This window comes from Antechinus flavipes, chromosome 1 (genome assembly GCF_016432865.1).
Source record: "Antechinus flavipes isolate AdamAnt ecotype Samford, QLD, Australia chromosome 1, AdamAnt_v2, whole genome shotgun sequence".
Lineage (NCBI taxonomy): Eukaryota > Metazoa > Chordata > Mammalia > Dasyuromorphia > Dasyuridae > Antechinus > Antechinus flavipes.
Genome location: NC_067398.1, coordinates 234111875 through 234135004, shown reverse-complemented (window position 1 = coordinate 234135004; position 23130 = coordinate 234111875). Strand labels below are relative to the sequence as shown.

At 33.5% G+C, this 23130-nt stretch overlaps 1 protein-coding gene across 6 annotated transcripts in view; it reads right to left on the bottom strand.

The window, feature by feature from the left end:
- SNX24 (sorting nexin 24) overlaps positions 1-22796 on the bottom strand; it is a 295575-nt gene extending 272779 nt beyond the window's left edge. For 2 of the 6 annotated variants that reach the window (XM_051997972.1, XM_051997979.1), the window contains exon 1: positions 22601-22796. In XM_051997972.1, coding sequence (XP_051853932.1) covers positions 22601-22732 — 132 coding nt within the window. In that variant the 5' untranslated portion in view covers positions 22733-22796. The remainder of the gene's footprint in view (positions 1-22600) is intronic. The other 4 variants (XM_051997997.1, XM_051998006.1, XM_051998015.1 and 1 more) reach the window with 4 other exon arrangements.
- Between the last annotated feature and the right edge of the window lie 334 nt (positions 22797-23130).

Below are 23130 nucleotides of genomic sequence, written 5' to 3'. Positions count from 1 at the left end.
TATTCAATTTTTAGAAGTTAGAAAATAAACAAATTAACAAACCCAAAATAAGCACAAAATAAAAAATATTTTAAATTATTGGGAAAATAATTTGGAAAACAAAGACTACAGAATAGATAAAACTGTCTCTAAAGCATACATTTAATTTTTTTAAAATAATTAATAATTACTAAACAAATTATCAAAAAAAATACAAACTGTTTTCTTGAGATATAGAAGTATTTAAACCAAGGGAGGATAAAGCAAAGTGAATCATATCATTAATGAATCTCAAATTTAAAATATATCATAAAATCCTGTCCTTCTCTTCCCCCCAAAAAAAATTACAAAAATATATTTTTTAAAAAAGTAATTGCTCTCCAATCTGGAATTATGCCCAACAAAGTTATCAAACTGTGCATACCTTTTGATCCAGCAGTGTTACTTCTGGGCTTATATACCAAAGAAATACTAAAGAAGGGAAAGGGACCTGTAGGTGCCAAAATGTTTGTGGCAGCCCTGTTTGTAATGGCTAGAAACTGGAAATTGAATGGATGCCCATCAATTGGAGAACGGTTGGGTAAATTGTGGTATATGAATGTTATGGAATATTATTGTTCTGTAAGAAATGACCAGCAGAAGGAATACAGAGAGGGTTGGAGAGACTTACATGAACTGATGCTAAGTGAAATGAGCAGAACCAGGAGATCATTATATACTTCAATAAGATACTGTATGAAGATGTATTCTGATGGAAGTGGATTTCTTTGACAAAGAGACCTAACTCAATTTCGATTGATCAAGGATGGACAGAAGCAGCTACACCCAAAGAAAGAACACCGGGAAATGAATGTAAACTATTTGCATTTTTGTTTTTCTTCCCAGGTTATTTTTATCTTCTGAATCCAATTCTTCCTGTGCAACAAGAGAATTGTTCGGTTCTGCATATGTATATTGTATCTAGAATATACTGCAACATATTTAACATATATACTTCTGTTTGCCATCTGGGGGAGGGGGTGGAGGGAGGGAGAGGAAAAATCGGAACATAAGTGAATCCAAGGGATAATGTTGTAAAAAATTACCTTGGCATGGGTTCTGTCAATAAAAAGTTATTATTAAAAAAAAAAGTAATTGCTTTCAATTAGAGTTATACCAGTGTTACAAAAATAATTAAATATTAGAAAAACTATTAATATAATAACATTAAAAATAAAAGCCGAAACAATATCAGCAGATACAGAAAGTAATTTTGACAAAATAAAAAAATAATATTTATGCTAAAAGCCCTACAAAGCATAAGCACAGAAGAATCTTCTTTAAAAAATAAGAATCTATGCAAATCAAAAGCTAAAATTATGTGTATTAAGGAAACTGTAGATTCCCCATTAAACAAGAGAAAGAAATTATATGCATACATAGGTAAAAAAGGCAAAATTAATTTTGTTTGTGGAAGACATTATGGTTTACTTGGTGAATCCTAAGGATCATTAAAGACACTACATAAATAATAAATTTTTCAGGATAAAAAATAAATCCAAAAAAAATCAAAGTATATCTATCTACCTAGTAATAATAAAATCCAGAAGACAATCACAGAAACAAATAATTCATTCAAACTGTACAACATATCTAGGAATAAATCTCTCGAGACAAACTCAAGACTTGGTTAAATACAACTGCAAAATCTTTATTAAAAAAAAAAAAATAAACAAAAGTACACAGCAGAGAACCAAAGAATATTCTACAAGGAAGCAAAAAAAAAAGATGGATTAATCATGAATATAATTTCTTCTATTATTATATATGCTTTCTTGAAAGGGAAATTTATTTTTACATATTTTGAATCCTCCCAGATTTTCTACTTGGCACATGACACATTTTGGATTTTTTTTTAATTTTTCTTTTCTGTCTTGATTATATAACAAAAATTAGGATGCTATCCAAATTAATTTATATATTTAGTGCTACATAACAGTCTCGCTATCCAAGTGATGTTTTTAAGGAGTTAGATAAAATAACAACAAATCTCATTTGGAAGAACAAAAGATATAGCATCCAAAAGGAAATAATGGGGGGAGGGGGGGCGGGGAGAGAGTAGAAATGCAATATTTTCCAGATCTTGAGTTTTACTGTACAGCAGTAATCATGAAAACTATTTGGAATTGATCAGAAAAGAGAAAAGGAGATCAATAAAACATCCTTGCTAAGGAAGAATAAGAAATAGTTAAATTCAATAACTCAAGTGTTTGATAAACTGAAGAATACAAATCTTAGAAAAGAAGTCATTCATCAAGAACTTCAAAGAAAACTGGAAAGCGTTTAGTAGAAATTAGGTTTAGACTAACAGGTTTTACTATATACAACAATAAGCTCAAAACAAACATATAACATAATTTTAAAGACAATACTATTTAAAAAATCAACTAGAATATAAAATTTTATAGATTTCATAGTCATGGTTAAGATGAATTATTAACCAAACAAGAGATAGAGGGGATCACAAAAGATAAAAAAGTTAACAGATTATAAGAAAATGAAAAGTTTTGCACAAACAAAATCAATATAACTAGGATAATAAGGGAAGTAGCTAACTCATGATCGAAAGGCTGCCTCTATAAAAAGTGGTCAAAGTATACTTTTTAAAGTTCTTAAATGAATTGTAAGTCATTAATAAATATTTGAAAGATTACTCCAAATCACTCATTGTTACAATAGTATTATTGATAGTATGGTATGGTTTATATTATTAATAAATTGATTACTTATTTTATACTTAGTCTTTATATAGCTCTTTAAGGTTTGCAAAGCATTTCACAAATATTCTCTCACTTTATCGTAAAACAATCCTGAGAAGTAGGATTCTATTATTATTCTCATTTTATAGATGAGCAGGCTAAAAGAGAAGAAATTAAATGACTTGCTTAGGATGACACAGCCAATAAGTATCTGAGGCAGATTCAAAGTCAAGTTTTCCTTACGCCATTTTGTTATCTAGCTTTCTGATTCAAAGCAACTCAGACTTTACTTCAGAAATACTGAAAATTGGCAAAGATTAAATTTTGGAGCAATGGAGATATTTTAGAAAGACAGCTATACTATATACTGTTGGCAGAACTATAAATCAATACAATTGTTCTGAAAAGCAATTTGCAATTATGCTTTTTTAAAAATGTGACTCTATTGTTCACATTCTTTGACCTAAAATGCATATTTCCAAGAAGTTAGTATTTTTAAATGGTCCAATACATGCCAAAATATTTATAGCAGAATCAAAGTACTTTTTATAGTAGTACCAAAAAACAGAAAACAAATACAATCCACAATGATAGAGTAATAAATAAATACATTATGATAAATTAATATAATGAAACACTGTGCTGTAAGAAACAATGCATATGATGAAGAGAAGCTTAAGTAGAATTATATGGACTAATATGAAGCATATAACTTATGAAAATGCATATAACTTTTTTCTTTACTAAGGCCTGTAGATAGAGAACACTGAATGTAATTTCTGACTTGGCTTAAGTATAGGTTAGTTTTCCTGAAAAGAATTTTCTTCCCCTTTCTGCTTTATTCCTTTAAAATTATAAGTGAGGGCTTTCTAAGCAAAAAAGAGAATGTATTCATTAGGGAGTTTAGGTCATGCAAAAAAAAAATGTAAAGTTTTAAAATTTAAATTATATACGTGTTTTATGTAGAGAAATAAAATAAAATATATAATAAAGCAAATAAATACAGAAAAACATTTGATAAACTCAAAAACACATACTACTGAGTAAAGGATTCAATAAAAGCAGAAAAAACTACAAAGTAGTTTGGCAGAAAATAAGTTTAGATTGGCAACTTACACGATGTGGTACAGTGGGATAGGAAGTGACTTTAAAGTAAAAGTGATTTTAAAGTAAAAGTCACACCTCTGATATAAACATGATTGTATGATTACAGGCATGTCACTGAATATCTAATAGTGCCCACAGGCAATTCTAGTTGCAAATAATGAACTAATGCACACTGGTAAAGATAGTTACTCACTAGGAACTTCCAATATTAATAAAATTACACATTTGGTCCAAAAACTAAAATTTTTCCCACCATGTAATACAATAATTGCCACAGAGCTAATTAATCAAAAAAGTATTTATTGAGTACTTGCTATGGGACAGGGACTAGGAAAAATGACAGTCATATAAAGAAAGGTAAAAACAGCCTCTGACCTTGAGAATCTCACATTCTAATGGGAGAGAAAATATGAAAATAACTAGTTACATACAAAATGTATACAACAGAGATGGAAAGTAATTTCACAAGAGACTAGCAGTGTGAGATAGAAGAGGGGTCACAGGAGATTAGGAAAGGTAAGAATTGAGCTGAGTCTGGAAGAAAAATGGAGAAGGAATGAAATATACAATCTAGCTTTTCTATATCAGGATATATTGTAGTTTTTTTTTTTTTTTAATTTTGCACTTAACCAAATAAAATGAACATTTTTGTGTATATTAATTACATAGGGGAACAGAAAAGAACTATACATGAAACAGTGAATAATAAAAACTATTCTCCAAAAGGTAATGGTCAAAGGATATGAAAAGTTGTTAAAAGAAATAAATCAGTCAAAAAACATGCAAAAAAAAAAAGTTGTAAATACCTCAGGTAAAAAAAGATTTTTAAAAATTGATGCCTTTTGTTTTTAGTTTTTATGTCACATATTCCTCCTTTATCCATTAAATCCTCCTTCCTTTGGGACAAAAGATTTTTAAAAGGAGAAAGTAGTTTAACAAAACCAACCAACACATCAAGCATTTTTGACAAGGCATATAATATTGCATAACCATAGTCCTTACTTCTGCCATTAAGAGAATTTTCTCAAGTATTCCCTAGTCTTAGATACCACATTTTTATGAGAAATGTTTGATTTAAATACTTTTTCCACTCAGTAGTTTGCTTTCTTATATAAGCTACATAGATATCCAGGTAAAAATTTTACATTTTAAATAATCAAAATTATGTATTGTAACCAACTCAATTCTTTTTTTCCACTTATTAATTCTTCCCATAGGTGTGAATGGACCCTCCTTTTATCCTTTTCTAATATTTTTATGATGTGACCTCATACATTTTGGTTGCTAAACTATTTTGGAGATGATCATGTAACAGGGTACAAGATAATATACAAAACTTTCAAGTTCTGTCAGTAATTCTTATTGAATAATTTGTGTTCTTAGGTTTGTCAAATGTTGGAACTGTGTTTGTTTTTATATATATAAACATATACACTATAATACATAGATACACACATGAATATATGGATATATATGTATGTAAGTATATGTGTGTGTATATATATATATACATATATGTATTTATACAAAAGCTATTTTTATGGAGGGGATTATTCCTTCAATAAGTAAATAGTGAAGAGATATGAATAGAAAAACTGCAAACTTAGCAAATGTAGGGAAATATGCTCGAAACAATCAATTATATAGGAGCAATTAAAAATACTTCTAAGCTTTTACTTCATACTTATCAAATTGGCAAAGATGACAAAAAAATAATCAATGTTTGAGGAATTATGAAAAGAGAGGTATATTAATACACTTTTGGCAGAGTTATGAACTGATCCAAAACTGTTCTGGGAATCAATCTGAAATTATGCAGGAAAAGTTATTAAAACTTTTAATGCCCTTTGACCCAAACATCTCATTGTTTTCTCTTGAATGAACTGCATTACAAGAAAATCAAAAAAGGAAAACTCCGCATAGACCAAAATATTCAAAACAGCCTTTAACACTGTGGCAAAGAACTTTAAATGAAGTACACGTGAAAGAGGGATTAGCCAAACAAATAGTGGTATATGAATGTAATAAGGATTATTGTAGAAAAAGGAATAATGAATTTGAAGAATTTAGAGAATATAGAATGAAAGATACACTAAATGCCATAAGAATTCAGATTAATGACCAATCATGGCTGCAAAGGACTAATGACAAAACATATATCCTTCCTTGCAGTAGAGGTGGCATATAATGTTGCATAACATGTCAGAAGTTGCTGTGCTGTTTACTGTTTCATTTCTTTTTTATTTTTAAATAAAGGTTCAAAGAATGGGAAGACAATTTGGTCTTTGAATATGCCTGATATTTATAAAAAGTATCAATAAAGCGGTAACATAAAAATCCAGGTTAGAAATAATATTGTTGTTCAAGTTGTGTCCAATTCCTCTTGATCCAATTTGGGGTTTTCATTAGCAAAGATATGTGAGTGATTTGCTGTATTCTTCTCCATTTCATTTTACAGATGAGAAAACTGAGGCAAACATGATTGCAAACATGGTTAAGTGACTTGCCCAAGGTCACACAGCAAATAAGTGTCTGAAACCAGATTTGCAATCAAGAAAAAGACTTTCCCAATTCCACCTAGCTGCTCATTTAAAAGTAATAACTGACAGTAATATAGTACTTTAAGTTTTCAAACCACTTGAAAAACATTAACACAATAACCATGTGGGATAGATAGTATCAGCAATACCACCCACATTTTACAGATACAGAAATTAAGTCTCATAGAGTCAAAGTGACTTGACCCTGTGTGTAGGTACTTCTAGTCAGTATAGAAAGTAGAACCTGAACCCCACCCCACTTTCAAAGGAGTCCCATAATCTCTAGTGTATGAAAGATCAAGTATTATTTTAAACCACATCTAATTTTTGTAAATCTTCAAGCACCAAATAAAAAATATAATATCCTTAACAATGAATCCCTGTCTCAAGGTCCTCTGAGAATATTTCATGACATTTAAATTACACAGAAATGTAGATTTTATTGTCTAATTTTTCTTCCAATATCACCCACATACAATTAATATATGAGTGTTAAGTTTCTTTTGTATTCCAAGTGTCACCACTCAGTAAGAATTATGAAAAATTTTCATGAACACAGGTATATGTATTAGATAAGAAACTGGGTGGGATGAGGTAGAACCCACTTCTCTGGAGAGGGAGTAGTCATCCTATTATTTTTTAACAGGATAATTCCATGATAGAATAATTTATTCTCCTTATTTAATGAACTCACACACACAGAGTAACCAATATCAAGTACAGTAAAGCTAAGAAAGACACTGGTAAGGGCAAGAGTTCTAATATAGTAGGGCAAGAAGAATACCCCCATCCTCTTAAAGGAGCCCTACAATCTCTAGAATGCAAAAAGTTAAGCATCACTTTTCACCACATCAAATCTGCGTGTCTTCTTTAAACTATATACAGTTGATAAAGATATCTGTAAGCCCTGTCCCACAAAATGCTGGCACTGCTCTAATGTAACTTATACATCAAGAGACTACACTAGGCTGCCATAAAATAGACAAAAGCCTTGAGTCAAAATATCCCAAGATGAAGCTTTATTTGATCCAGAGGACAGAGAGCATTAGGTAAAAATAGGTGCCTGGGTTCTTAGTGATGGTGATGGTATTTTCACTCATTTTTTGCAATAAAATGCTTCTAGAACCTACTTCAAACACTATGTTAACTATATTTCCTTTAAATGTATCAATGCCTTATAAAATAAATTGTTCTACTAAGCTTGCAAATGCATGGGAGAGTAGTAGATAATTTTTTAAAGATTGCTAACTTCCCCCCAAAAATAGAAATGATTAAAGTATCAGGGTTCAAGGCAGTCTTTTTCCATAAGATTATCATTTTACTTATCTGTTACTCCATCAATATTTTATTTTGAGAGTCAATCAAAAATATTATTATCAATAATAACAAGAATTAACAGTTATAACATTCTTATTATGTATCAAGCATTGTGCTAAGTGCTTTACAATTACTTCAATTAATCGTTATAACAACCGTAGGAAGTAAATGTTATTATTACCCCTTTTTACAGATAAGAAAATTGAGGCAGGTCTTCCTTTCTCCAGGACTAGCAATCTATCCACTGTGCCATCTAGCTGTTCCATTGACAGGCACTGTGTTAAATTCTGGGAATACAAAGAAATGCAAGACAATCCCTTCTTTCAAAGAGCTCCCAGTCTAATGCAGAGGTATGAACAAACAAGATGTATATAAAGGATAAATTAATTGGAGCTAATCCCAAAAGGAAGGCATCAAGAGTAAGAAGGACTGAGACTTGAAAGAAGACAAGGACTAAAGATTAAGAGAGAGCAAGTAATCTGTAGAACAAGAAAAAAAAAAGCATTAAATCCAACAATTACTATAAAAGAATGGATATAATAAATGTATCAGTTCTATATAATTTTTAATGTGATAGTAATGTAATGAATAAAGGAAAAAAACATAATCCACTGAATGATTCCAAACTACTTTATTTTAAAATGGTGTATTAAAAACTATTTTTCTTGTAGTTGAATGAGTTAAGTTCTAAGTGATGACTCAGAAGTCAAAAGTTCTTCAAGCTGAAAAACCTCCCAAAATGGGGGCAGTCACTAAAACATCTAGACCATGAGCCTACTGCTGTCCTGTTTTTGTTACACGTAAAATTATTTTAAATAATTCGTTAATTCTTTTCAAAGGGACAAAACATACTTCCATCTACAGAAAAAAAAGAAATGTGTTCTTTATTTTCCATGAACAATGTTAAGACTCTAACAGAAAGCAAGTCAGCTAAAATTACCTAAGCATTTTCTACAAAACAGCACTCTAAAATCAATAAATACTTGCTGTGACTAATTGATTGTTTAACCACATGATCAACATTCTTAATTTGTTATATACAAGATGAATGAGGTTTTAAAAAATATTTTCTAATGAAAAAGAATAAATGTATTCATTTTAATTTTGGGGTTACAAACCAAATCAAAAAGATGAAATATATGACCTATGTGCTTTATCACTACATATCTAGTTCTACATTAGCTGAAAAAAAAAACTTTAATATGCAGAGATGCTTAGAAAGTTATAATAAATTCCAAAGTATTTATAATGCTTTTGTATTTTTAGGGGGAAAAAGTCCTTTAATATCTCACATGGAACATCTTTTAGGCATGTTACCTTACCTTCTCAAAAAAATTCAAAAGAGACTTCTCAATGAACTAAGAATATAACTAATAAAGATTTAATAGTATTGAGATGCAAATAATTATAAGTCAGAATATACTACCCTTAAAGTGAAAGTTACTGATACTATTGTATTAAATACTATTTAGCAAATAAATATAGTTGTTTCTAAACTATTGAGACATCTGTATTAATGAATTCCATTAACTGGTGCACTAAGAAAGTAAATTTCCCACAATTTTTCTGCAATCATTAAAATAAGACTTTATAATGCTATCTTTTTTGCTATCAAAATATTTCCCCCCAAGCTATCAGCAGAAATTAATTAATGTTTAATATTTAATTAACATGTTATATGTAGTTATATGCAAAAAAAAATTTATTCATCTATTATTCTCTTGTAAAGTTCAAAACTATTGACTTTTAAAAATATTGTCTTCTTAAGTTGATTTACATCCTGTTCCCACATAATTAGTACTTCAAAAGGAATTTTGGGATGATGTTGAAAAGTTAATTAAAAGTAGGGTAAGCATATGTGTCAGTCAAATATGACCTCTGCTCTAAAGTGCATTTAAAATGCATGTCACCTTGACATGTAACACACAAATGTAAAATTTTTTGGTCAATATAAATCAAATGTACACTAATTTATTCAGCAGGTTCCCAGTATCTGAATCAACATTAGAAATATACCAGTACTTGTTATTCTGTTATTGACAAAAGGGAGCATATTTAAATGATAACAAGTACTCATGGGTGTCATTTGGAAGTTAAATTGTTCCCCAAGGATATTCTCAGTAAGCTTCTACATTTAAAGGTCATTTAACACCAAATTATAAACAACTGTTGCATTTATTAGTACAGGCTCAATAGTTTTGTAAGCTATAGTCATCAATTTGAACTGACAATAGAGTCTAATTGTCCACTGGAATAGAACAAGGAAAACAGACCTTTCTATAAACTTTTGTTCTCTGTTATATAATTTAATTTAATAAAGCATAAGAAAAAAAGTCACTTTATAAAACAAAGGTACAAACTTTACTCAAATGTATTTATGAGGAAAAATATTTGCAAACCTCAATGGGGGGAAAAAAAACCATCCCATTTCAATTATTTCATTAGCAAAGATAGCAGATTTCCCTCAAATTTCCAATATGTAAACCCTAAGAAAAACAAATTTTGCACCAGAGTAACTAAAAACAAATCCACAAGATAAGACAGTAACAGAGCAAGAGGTTTTTAAAAATCAAATACCTTAAGAGCTCACACTAAGCTTCTCTCCTTCCCAAACCCCTCTATACCAGTCAAAGACAGGGCAAGCAAGCACACTGCTTTCAAGTCCAGCAGTGGCACCTCCAAGGCAATCACTGAATTAAAACTTCCCATATCCCACAAAAGGCAGTAAATACCAATTTTGTCCAGCGACATGAAGGAAAGTTTAAAAAAAAAAAAAAACAATTGGAGCAAAAAAGGGAGAAAAATAAATACTACAGATACTACAGAATAAATTATAAGGGAGAAAAAAACTGGAAATTCACTTGAGGTCTCCTTGCCCACTGGCATTTAACTTTTAACAGAGACATAGGCCAGGCCACTACCATTTAGAGGAGAAGGGAGGAAATCATCTGCAAAGGAGTGAAAGGTGGAGGGACCAAAGTTGAGAAAACAGAATTTCTTTTTTTTTTTTTATTATTACTTTTTATTGACAGAGCCCATACCTGGGTAAATTTTTTACAACAATATCCCTTGCACTCAATTCTGTTCTGACTTTTCCCCTCCCTCCCTTTACCTCCTCCCCGAGATGGCAAACAGTCCTATACATGTTAAATATGTCACAGTGTATCCTAGATACAATATTATGTGTGAAGATCCAAAGAGTTCTCTTGCTGCACAGGAAGAATTGGTTTCAGAAGGTAAAAATAACCTGGGAAGAAAAACAAAAATGCAAGCAGTTTACATTCATTTCCCAGTGTTCTTTCTTTGGGTATACCTGCTTCTGTCCATCCTTGATCAATTGAAACTGAGTTAGATCTCTTTGTCGAAGAAATCCACTTCCATAAGAATACATCCTCATACAGTATCGTTGTTGAGGTATATAATGATCTCCTGATTCTGCTCATATCACTTAGCATCAGATCATGTAAGTCTCGCCAATCCTCCCTGTATTCATCCTGCTGGTCATTTCTTACAGAACAATAATATTCCATAACATTCATAAACCACAGTTTACTCAACCATTCTCCAATTGATGGGCATCCATTCATTACTACAAACAGGACTGCCACAAACATTTTGGCACATACAGGTCCCTTTCCCTTCTTTAGTATCTCTTTGGGGTATAAGCCCAGTAGAAACACTGCTGGATCAAAGGGTATGCACAGTTTGATAACTTTTTGAGCATAGTTCCAAATTGTTCTCCAGAATGGCTGGATGTATTCACAATTCCACCAACAATGTATCAGTGTCCCTGTTTTCCCACATTCCCTCCAACATTCTGCATTATCTTTCCCTGTCATTCTAGTCAATCTGACAGGTGTGTAGTGGTATCTCAGAGTTGTATTAATTTGCATTTCTCTGATTAATAATGACTTAGAGCATATTTTCATATGGCTAGAAATAGTTTCAATTTCTTCATCTGAGAATGGTCTGTTCATATCCTTTGATCATTTATCAGTTGGAGAATGGCTTGATTTCTTATAAATTAGGGAAATGAGGCCTTTATCAGAACCTTTGTTTCCCTTCTAATCTTTTGTTTGTTTGTACAAAAACTTTTCAATTTGATATAATCAAAATTTTCTATTTTGTAGTCAAGAGTGATCTCTAGTTCTTTGGTCATAAATTCCTTCCTTTTCCACAGGTCTGAGAGGTAAACTCTCCTATGCTCTTCCAATTTATTTATAATCTCATTCTTTATGCCTAGGTCATGAACCCATTTTGACCTTATCTTGGTGTATGGTGTTAAGTGTGGGTCAATGTCTAGGGGAAACTAAAATTTCTAAGACCAAGAAGTCAAATTTATAGAAACCTAGTTCACAAACAGGTAAACCAATAAGAACCATAAAAATAGAAGGAAGAATGAATGAAGCCCAAAGAAATGCCAAAACAATTATATTATTAAGGAAAATGAACCAAAAGTTTGACAATAAAAAGAAAATTTTGTAGATTTCCCAAAGACCATGGAACAACAGCAAGAAATTCTAGAAAAGTTCCAAAAACATTTGGTTTAGTAAAAAAAAAGCAGCTGAAATTCAGTTTTATGCTGATAGCAACAATTCAAAGAGTTTTTATGATGCACTAAAAGTTGTTTATGGGCCAAAGACCTATGGTGTATTTCAACTAGTCAATGCTGATGGTGCTGCACTGATTAGCAAAGATATTAGTAATGAAATAAGGACTGAAAACAGAATCTTTAATGAAAAATATATATATATATATATAACCTAGATGACACAATGGAAAATTTTTCCAAAAAGGTAAAGAATTCTTAATATGAGGATTATAAGCTTTTTTAAAAAAGAATTCTGATAATTGTAACTCAATATAATTGGCTTCTTTTACAATCCTTATTATACATTAAATGTCTGAGCAGAGGTTCATAAGCGGCACCACACTGCCAAAGCTGTCCAATAACAAAAATGTTAAAAAACCACTAAAGAAAGGCTCTGAGAGAAAATAACAGATTTGGAAGTGAAAAATATAAAAGTGGAAGAAAATTTGTCAGAAGAAAAGCAAAAAGCTTTGAAAGAACAGTTTTATATATGTGTGTGTGTGAATATATATACACAAGAGCAAATGACTTGAGAATAGAATGCAAAGAAACAATTTTAGAATTATGAGTTTCCCAGAAGAATATTACAAACTAAAGAAAATAAAACAAAAAACACAAAAAAACTTTAATACCATACTGTAAAAACAATATAAGAAAAAATACCCAGAAACTCTGAATATTAACAACAAAATTTTAGTCAACCAAATCCATGTTTTGGATTAACCTAAAGGAAAAGCCCTAAAATCAAATATTCCAGGGCATGTAAGAAAAGAAATTAACAATATGCTAAATATTTTCTAAGCAACTAAGAGAAAAAATGTCAAATATGCAGGAAAATTAACTCAAATAATTAAGGATAGTCAAGATAAATATTCCAAAAAGCAAAGGAGTTGAAGACGAAATCCCAAAATAACATATCCAACAAACCTAATCTCATCAATGAATTCAAAAAAATCATCCATGAAAAAAGATAAGTTTTTTAAAAAATTAGAGAAATATTTGACTTACACTCCTAACAAAAGAAACAGAAAAGTAAGTAAGTACAATTTTTCAGGAAATATTAAGTAAATAAATTTTTTCATGTTTATAAGGAATATGAGATTCTAAAAAATTTGTATTTTCCCCAGTTACATGTAAAGCAAATTTTTTACATTTGTTTTTAAAACTTTGAGTTCCAGATTTTCTCCCTTTTTCTGAACCTTCTTCAGGAAGACACATATGAAGTTAGGCAGAACACTTCCATAAAAATCATGTTATAAAAGAAAATATAGATTTCCCCCCCGCCCCAAGCTCAAGAAAAATAAAAGTTTGTTTTTTTTTTAAAGTATACTTCAATCTGTATTCAGTTTTTTCTCTGAGTACAGATTTTTAATCGTAAGTCCTTCAGAGTGGACATAGATCCTTAAATTGCTGAGAATAGCAAAGTCATTCACAACATTGCTGTTACTTTGTGCATAATACATTTCACTTTGCTTGATTTTCAGGTTTTATTGAGGGCATCATCCTCATCATTTCCCATAAGACAGTAATATTCCATCATAATCACACACCACAATTCATTCCATCATTCCCCAACTGATGAGTATCCCCTCAATTTCCAATTTTTTTTGCCCTGAGAAAAGACTATTATAAATATTTTTGTACATATAAGTCCTTTTTATTTTTAATCTCTTTTGGGATGCATGCCTAGTACTGGTATATGTTAAAGGATATATACATGATTTTATAGCCCTTTGGACATTGAGCTTATTTTTTAATCATTTATCAATTGGGAAATTGTTCTTTTTAAAAAAAATAAATAAATGACACAGTTCCTTTTACAATTGAGAAATGAAGGCTTCATCAGAGAAATTTGCTTTAAAATTTTTTTTCTAGTTACTACTGCTAACTGTATTTCCCATCAGTTTAATCAATTCTTTTCTTTCACCCTAATCCTTTTCAAAAATGCTTTGCTAATGACTACCTCCCTCCCCCAGTATATCCTCTCTTCTAATCATCTTCATATTCCCTTCCCCTTCTATTACTGGCAAGGTAAGATAGATTTCTATATTCATATTGTATCTTATGTTATTTCCTCTTTGAGCTAATTCTGAAGAGAGAAAGTTTCACAATAAAAGTGGTTTTTAAGAAATTGAAATGAAGGTATTAGTAATTCACATGTACTCTAGTCAAAGCAGTAAATATATTATAGTGAGTCCTAAAACATGATTTCTTTCACTAAAACAAAGCACCAATTGTAACACCCATTCCCTAAAATGCCAAACCAGTCAATCAAAATTGAAAAATCAATGTGGGCAACTACTAAGAGTCAGCACCAAAAAACTTAATAGGTGAAATATAAGAGTTACAGCTATTGCATTATCAATCCATTTTCTATCAGCAGCTCTGCTTGGTTTCCACTCTGACAAAGATCATGCCTCCTCCAAGATACGGTGATCACTTGAAATATTATCACCATGTCATCATTCAGTTTTTATACCCAACATTTTCTCAACTTCCTCAGTTGCTTCTCCCCTGAGATTGGAGGGCTAAAGGATGTAGCCATAAATACTTTCCAAAGCCTTCCTTTAGAGAAGAGTAGGAACTTTTACAAGTAACCCTCCTGCTTTCATCAGCAATTTTGTCTGATTTTCCTTCCAGATACCTCCAGGTGCCTCCTGCTCCCTACTTTTCAACTTCCTTTCCTGTGATGTCTTCCCCAGTAGATGAGTATTTCTGAATGGCAAGAAATAAAGAAGATATTTTACAAATACTTTTACAAGGAAGACACAGGCATACTGATGTAATATTTTTGATGGCAGAGAAGAATGTGTGGCTCCTGAATTTTGAGGAAGCTGCCCTTAAAGATCATATAGAAGACTGGAGAACTTTACTCACTAATGAGTATCATAATTTAAGCCCCAGATCTGTTGTCCTTTCAAGAATACCAACTATGCCCTCTTCCAAAACTAAGACTTTTAATTAAGAATTAAAACTATAGCACAAAATGAGAAGATTAAAAAAGATAGCAAGTATTGTGAAATAGGAAAAGCCTAATACCAACAATCCAATCCAAATCACAAGTGACCATGGCAACCAGATGAGATAGGAGACAGGTCAAATCAAAATAAGCATGTATTAAATGCTTAATATGGGACAAAACAGGGCCTTATATTAGAGACAACAATAGTCCCTCACTAAACTCAGAGAGTTCAAATTCTAATAGGTGAGAGAAAATGCAAACAATTAAATACATACAAAATAAGTGCAGAGGACATTGGAATCAATCTCAGAGAGAAGGCATTAGGAGTAGAGAGAATCCAAAAAAAAGGACTCTTGCAAAAAGCAGGATATATATCTTGAAGGAAGCTAAGGAAGCCAGAAAATGAAAGTAAAAAGAGAGTACATCTTGAGGCATGGAAGACAATTAAAAGAAAGGAAATCAGAAAATGGAATATCCTGTGAGTCACAACAAGAAAGTCAGTACAGATGAACCAGACAAGATCTAACAATCCATGTAAGTAAATGTGCTGGATGGAAATTATATAAATATAGTTTGGAATTCTGTGTTTATATCATTTCCAATTAGCACTCTTACTTAACATGGGCTGTTAGAAATAATGCTAAAAATATGAGTAAACAGAAAAAAGAAGGGCAGCTAGATGCAGCAGTAGATAAAGCACTGGGCCTGAAATCAGGAAGGTTCATCTTCATGAAAAACTGTTTGTCTCAGTTTCTTTGACTGTAATACAAGCTGGAGATGGAAATGACAAACTATTCTATATCTTTGCCAAGAAAGCCACAAATGAGGTTATGAAGAGTTGGACACAAGTGAAATAACTGAACAACAAAACATTTTCCACATAATTACTATCATAGTTGCCAGTCAAACACAACTGAACAAAAAACAGAAAACAGTAACAACAAAAACACAATGAAAAAGCTGTGCAGTTTAATAGAAAACCAAGAAAAAAACCCAGAAAAGGGGATAACCTAGAAAGATTACAAGTTACCTACAAGAGTAGGTAGAACAAAGGAAGTAAAAGTATTAAATGAAGAAATGAGACATTCAATGAGAATCTGGGGAGGGGAGAAGGCAATGGAAGAAACTGAAAAGTAAAAAAACAGCTTAGAACTGAAGGTTGAAAAACTTACCCCAAAAAACATTGTATACAGCAACAGCAAGATTGTGTGATGATCAATTCTGATAGACCTAGTTCTTCTCAACAATTCAGCAATCAAAGCAATTCCAATAAACTAGATAAGTCAATCAATCCCATTTGCCTCAGCAAAAAAAAAAAAAAAGAATTCCAATAAATACCATTCATGTCCAGAGAAAGAATTATGGAGACTGAATGCAGATCGAAGCATACTGATTTCACCTTTTTTTCCCCCTTCTGTTTTTTTTTCTTTCTTATGGTTTTCCCCTTTTGTTCAAATTTTTCTTTTCCAATCTTTTCCAATATACTCAAAGGGAAATACGTAAAAAATGAATGTACATGTATAACCTAAAAAAAAAAGTTAAGAAAAAAAGAAAGAAAAAAGAAAAATTTACTCCAAGTAGTAGACTACCTGAAAAAATTAAAAAAAAAAAAATACTAAGTTAAATGAGTAAGATACAAAAGAAATATTAGAGAAAAGTCAGAATATAAAAATAACAGAATACAAAAACCTGCTCCTGAAAAAAACCTAAAAAATAGATTGAGGAGAAAAAAAATTTAAGAATTAACAGACTCAGGGGGCAGTTAGGTGGTGTCATGGATAAGCATTAGCTCTGAAGTCAGGAGTTCCTGAGTACAAATGTGGCCTCAGACACTTAATGCTTCTTAGCTGTGTGACCCTGGGAAAGTCACTTAACCCCAACTGCCTCGGTGAGAAGCGAGGGGGAGGGTAAGAATTAACAGACTCCCTGGAAACCAAAGTAACAAGAAAACACATTCAGAACTTGCAGGCAAACACTATTAAAAAATTTTTTTAAGAAGTAACATTCCAAAAAAGCAAAAAAAAAAAAAAAAAAGGCTTACAAGCTTAAATAACTTAATCCTGAGGGCCTGATTATGTGAAACTTTTTGAAAAACTTCTATACATATACAAAATCATGCACCTAATTTAAAAAGAGAACCAGTCAAATTGGGGGGGGGAGGGGAACTTTGCATAAATTTCTTTCATTAGGATTTATTATCCCAAATACATAAAAAATCAACAGATAAAATAAAATAAAAATCCATTCCTCAACAGGTAAGTAGAAAACATGTATGAACAAACAGTTCTTAAAAGAACTGCAAACTATTAATAAAAATATGAATGAATATTATAAATTATTAATAAGTCAAAGGAAAATCAAACTAATCCTGGGGTTTCACTATATACCTTGAGAAATTGGCAAAAATGAAAAAAAAGATGGGAACATTTGATGTTGCAAGGATGTTAGAAAGATATGCATACTAATGTACAGTGTTAGTAGAGTTATGAATCAGCACAATCATTTTGGAAAGCTATTTGAAACTATAAAAATATAATCGCAAAAATATTCATAGTCTTTGACCCAGAAATCCCACCACTATGCTTATACCCCAAAGAGGCCGTTAATAAGAAGAAAGTTTCCATATCAATCAATCAGTAAATATCTATTAAGCTCTTATTATATGCCAGGTGCAATCCTATGCAAAATGGATACAAATAGAGGCAAAAGACAGTTTCTGCACTAAAGGAGCTTACAATCTATCAACATGCAAATAAATATACACAAAGCAAGCTATAAACAGTATAAATGGAAAATAATTTTTTAAAGTGGAAAAGTATTGGAATTAATATGGATTGGGGCAGGCTTCTTATAGATGGTGAGATTTTAATTGGGATTTACAGAAAGCCAGGGAGGTCAGTAGTTGAAGATAAGAAGAGCATTTCAGGTATGAGAGAAAGCCAGATAAAATACCGAGAGTGAAGAAGTGATGTATATTGTTCCTGGAACCACACCTCAGGGTCAGGAAATTAGATGTCATAAGATTGGAAAGGCAGATAGGCACTAAATTATGAAAGGCTTAGAATGCCAAGCAGAGTATTTTGTATTGATCCCGGAAGCAATGGGAAACCATTAGAGTTTATTGAGTAGGGAGGAGAGTGACTAGATCAGGGCAATGCTTCAGGAAAATTACCTTAGTAGGGCAGCTAGGTGGTGCAGTGGTTTAAAGCACCAGCCCTAAAGTCAGGAGGACCTCAGTTCAAATTTGACCAAAGACACTTAATACTTCCTAGCTGTGTGACCCTGGGCAAGTCACTTAACCACAACTGCCTGGGGGGGGGGGAGGGGGAAAGAAAGAAAAAATAACAAATATGAATACAAAAAGCACAGAAATATCTATGTGAACTACACGAAATAAGCAGTCAAAAAGATATGCAATGACTATCCCAATTTAAACAGAAAGAATTCCCCAAAATCAAAAGTGAACATTGCAGCATTACAAAGAACAAGTTGGTTCCAAAGAAGCAATATGAGAAGACCTTTATTCTCCCACTCACAGAGTCCAGGAATGTGGTTCATTACACAGATTTTTCAGACTTCTGCAATATATTGATCAGTTTTGTTTCTTTTGTCTATTTTCTTTAAAAATGTTATATGGAATGGTTTTCTGGGAAAGAGTACTGAAAAAAATGACGACTTTTAAAAAAGATCAATAAAAATTTGTTTCTTAAAAAGACTGCTCAAATCCTGTGTTTTGTCAGCAGTTCCCACTCCGCTTCTCCCTCCTGGTCCCTAACCTTTAAAAGTACCCTTAACTTACTCGGTATATATCTTTTATCTACATAGTTATTTGCATGTTTTCTCCCTATTAGATCTTGAGCTTCTTGAGGACAGGCACACTGTTTTTATCTTTCTTGGAATCTCCAAGGCTTATCACCATGAATAATAAGATGTCTAATAAATGTCTGTTGAGTGATCTCCCAGCCTCCAGTCTCCCTCAAACCAAAACTTCTGCATAACCTCACCAGATTAAAAAAAACAAAAAAACCTAATCTCATTGTTGGGGGTGGGGGAGAGAGAGGAATCCTCTTCTTCTTTTTTTTTTTAATTTAGTATAAATTTTATTTTATTTTTTTAATACCTTTTTATTTACAAGATATCCACGTGGGTAATTTTTCAGCATTGACAGTTGCAAGACCTTTTGTTCCAACTTTTCCCCTCCTTCTCCCCACCTTCTCCCCCAGATAGCAGGTTGACCAATATATGTTAAATATGTTAAAGTATAAGTTAAATACAATATATGTATACATGTCCATACAGTTATTTTGTTGTACAAAGAGAATCGGACTTCGAAATAGTGTACAATTAGCTTGTGAAGGAAATCAAAAATTCAGGCGGACAAAAATAGAGGGACTGGGAATTCTACGTAATGGTTCATAGTCATCCCCCAGAGTTCTTTTGCTGGGTGTAGCTGGTTCAATTCATTACTGCTCTATTGGAACTGATTTGGTTCATCTCATTGTTGAAGAGACCCACGGCCTTCAGAATTGATCATCATATAGTATTGTTGAAATATATAATGATCTCTGGGTCCTGCTCATTTCACTCAGCATCAATTAATGTAAGTCCTACCAGGCCTTTCTGAAATCATCCTGCTGATCATTTCTTACAGAACAATAATATTCCATAATATTCATATACCACAATTTATTCAGCCATTCTCCAGTTGATGGGCATCCATTCAGTTTCCACTTCCTGGCCACTACAAAGAGGGCTGCCACAAACATTCTTGCACATACAGGTCTCTTTCCCTTCTTTAAAATCTCTTTGGGATATAAGCCCAGTAGTAGCACTGCTGGATCAAAGGGTATGCACAGTTTGATAACTTTTTGAGCATAGTTCCAAATCGCTTTCCAGAATGGCTGGGTGTATTCACAATTTCACCAACAATGTATCAGTGTCCCTGTTTTTTCATGAAGAAGGGAGTCCTCTTCTAAAGGAAAGATTTATATAATGCACTAGAGATCTAATTTCACTTCTTTTAATATTTATAGGACAGCAGTGTGTACCCCAATCCATGTGATTCTTCTTTCTTGATCCGTGACCTATCAAATTAGATATTGGTACCAGACTTCCCTCTACCAAGGTAGGTTTATTTCTTATCTACAACTGAGTTTCTGTGAGTAAGAATCAAATAGTCACATAGCTAATATGGGACTTGAACCTAGCTCTTCCTGGCTTTGAGACCAGGTCTCTTTCCACTATTTCCACTATGACATGATGAATGCCTATTATATTATTTCCTAAAACAGAAATTAATCATATAATCCCCCTCTCCCCCATTAAAAATCTTAAATGACTCTCAAATATAAGGAAGTTTCACTTACCTGGAATGATCAATATTACTTAACTAATAAGGTGGTCCCTGACCACCTTTTCCTTCAAAGTTCATTTGTCCAGTGAACTTCCTTAGCACTTGTCTCTATCATTTATCTGTCAATTAATAAGCACCTACATTGTACCACAATGATACAAAGAAAAAAAGTTAAAGTCTGCTACCAAGCTATTATCAGAAGATGTGTAAATAAAAACTAAGATTTAGAGCTAGAAAGAATCAGACCTCAAATAGTCCAACCCTCTGATTTTAAAGAGGAAACAGACAGCCACAGAGATTAAGTGATTTCCCTAAAGTGATAAGTGGCAGTAAATGACAGGTCTGGATTTGAAACTAAGTCCTTAATTCCAAAACTTTGAGGCTACCCCAATGTTCATAGAACTATCTGTGTCAGATCTTGGCAGAGCATTCCAAGCTCCTATTGATCAGATCTGATTAGATGCACTGTAACTCCACTTTTAACATAGTGATATCATTCTGATCCTCTTCTAGTACTAAGAACAACTATCAAATCAATCAATTAATGTGTAATATTTTCTACTAGCAGAGTATTTGGTACATATAAGTAGTTAATGCTTTTTTATCCCATTTCACATTAAAAATAGTTGTGTTGAAGGGATTCTGAGAAGCAGAAGTGTGCATTCCAAGCACACAAGACAGTGTGAGATGGGAGATGAACTATCATGTATAAATAATAATAAAAAGTCCAAATGTTAACTGGCAGTGATATGTTCTGAACAAATGTTTAAATCTTTTACTGTTAACCTTTTGTAATTTGTGTTCTCCCCTAATAGAGAAACCACAAGCCCCTCAAAAGCAGTTAACACCAGAAGTACTGCACAATGGAAAGAGCCCTAATCTGGAGTCAGAAAACCTGGAACAAAACCCAGCTCCTGAGAAATAAATTTTATTATCTGTAAGTTGTAAGACCTTGGAGGGATTCACAAGAGGACTGAATCATCTATTTACTCAGTAGATGATGTCAGAGTTCCTTTCTAGCAATAAGCAAGTCTATGATCCATGGTGGAAGGGATGCTAGAAATTATTTGAAATTGAAAATTTTGTATTAAGCTTTAGCTAATAAGCAACCAGCAATCTGTGCTTTTAGAATATTGTCCATCTTGATGCAAGTCACTGAATTTTGCAAACTTCTGAGAAACCATATTTGTTATAAAAGAGAGTAACTTTAAAGACAGAGTGGCAGGCAACTCACCAAGAAACATTTAGAATATTCTAAAACTAAAAGTAGGGAAAAATAACAGAGACTCAACTCCAAAAATTTGTTATTTGAAGAGACAGTCCATGAACCCTTTTTAATTTGTGACAGGGAAGAAAGGTTCGCAATTGTAGGTTCTAGGAGGAGGGCACCATTCCCACCCCCAAAACCTTTTTTATTTTTATCAGTTTTTTATTTTCTTTGTGGAGTTTGGGGGGGAGGGAGGGGAGAGTGGGAAAGAGATTGGGCTATGGGTTGTTTTTTTGACAGCAGCCAAAGTAGGCTCCACCGTGCCGGCCCACAGAGGGGACACAGGAAGCAAAAGTGCAAATGCAGAAGCCGAACACCCCCACCACCCCCAGCCCGCAAGATGGGAAGCAGAGGATCTGTTTTGCAACTGTGCACAGAATACAGTACTCAGAACTCTCAGATCAGGACCCAGGCCAGGGAGCCGTGCGAGACCTCCCAGGTGACCTGAGCAAAATGGGCTGAAGTTGCCAGGCAGCCCCAGGTAGAGAGGGGAAGGGTATTATTTAGTAGAAAGGTGGGGGATGGGGTGACAGGAACGCTAGAGGGGGGAGAGGAGACTGGTTTCCAGGACAACGCGCCTCCAAGCTCGCGGGACCCCGCCCTTTCTGGGAAGAGGAGCGGGGCTCGCATGCCCGTCCCGCCGGGAGTCGGGTTTCGGAACGGGGGACTTCTCCCTCAAGATTCCTCTTACTTTTCCCCTCCCCAAAAGCCGGCCGGCTCCCTCCTGACCCTGACTCGCACCCTACCGTGTAGCCTCTCTCCAGCTCGCTCTCTTCATAACGAAAAGACGGAATGTAGACCTCCATGGCCTGGCCGGGCTGGGCCGGGCGGGCTGAGGGCCAACCCCCCTCCTCTACCTCCTGCCTCCGCCCCACCATCGCCGGCTCCGCCCCCCGGGGGATGGGAGGAGGAGGAGGAAGGCGGAGGCTTCATTCAGAACGAGGCGCGATAAGGGCGGTCCTAAGGGAGGGACCGGCTCGCCTCCTCCCACCCTCGATGGGGCCCCGCCTTCACCCGCCCAAGCCCGGGGGTCAAGCTGCAATCCCGTCATGTGAGGAAGCACGCCTCCACGTGACCTTGGGATGCCCCGACCGGGAGGCCCTGGAGGCCCGAGCTGCTGGGGGTCCGGGACGGCCCTTCTGAGGGAAAGAAAGCCAGTGGAGCTACCTGGACCTGAGGTAGCAAAGCCGGGCAGTCCCCGAGCTAGTAGCATTTCTCTGCTGAACGGCTAGGGGCTGACGTTTGTGACTAGTAGTGAAGGATGGGTCAAATTAGA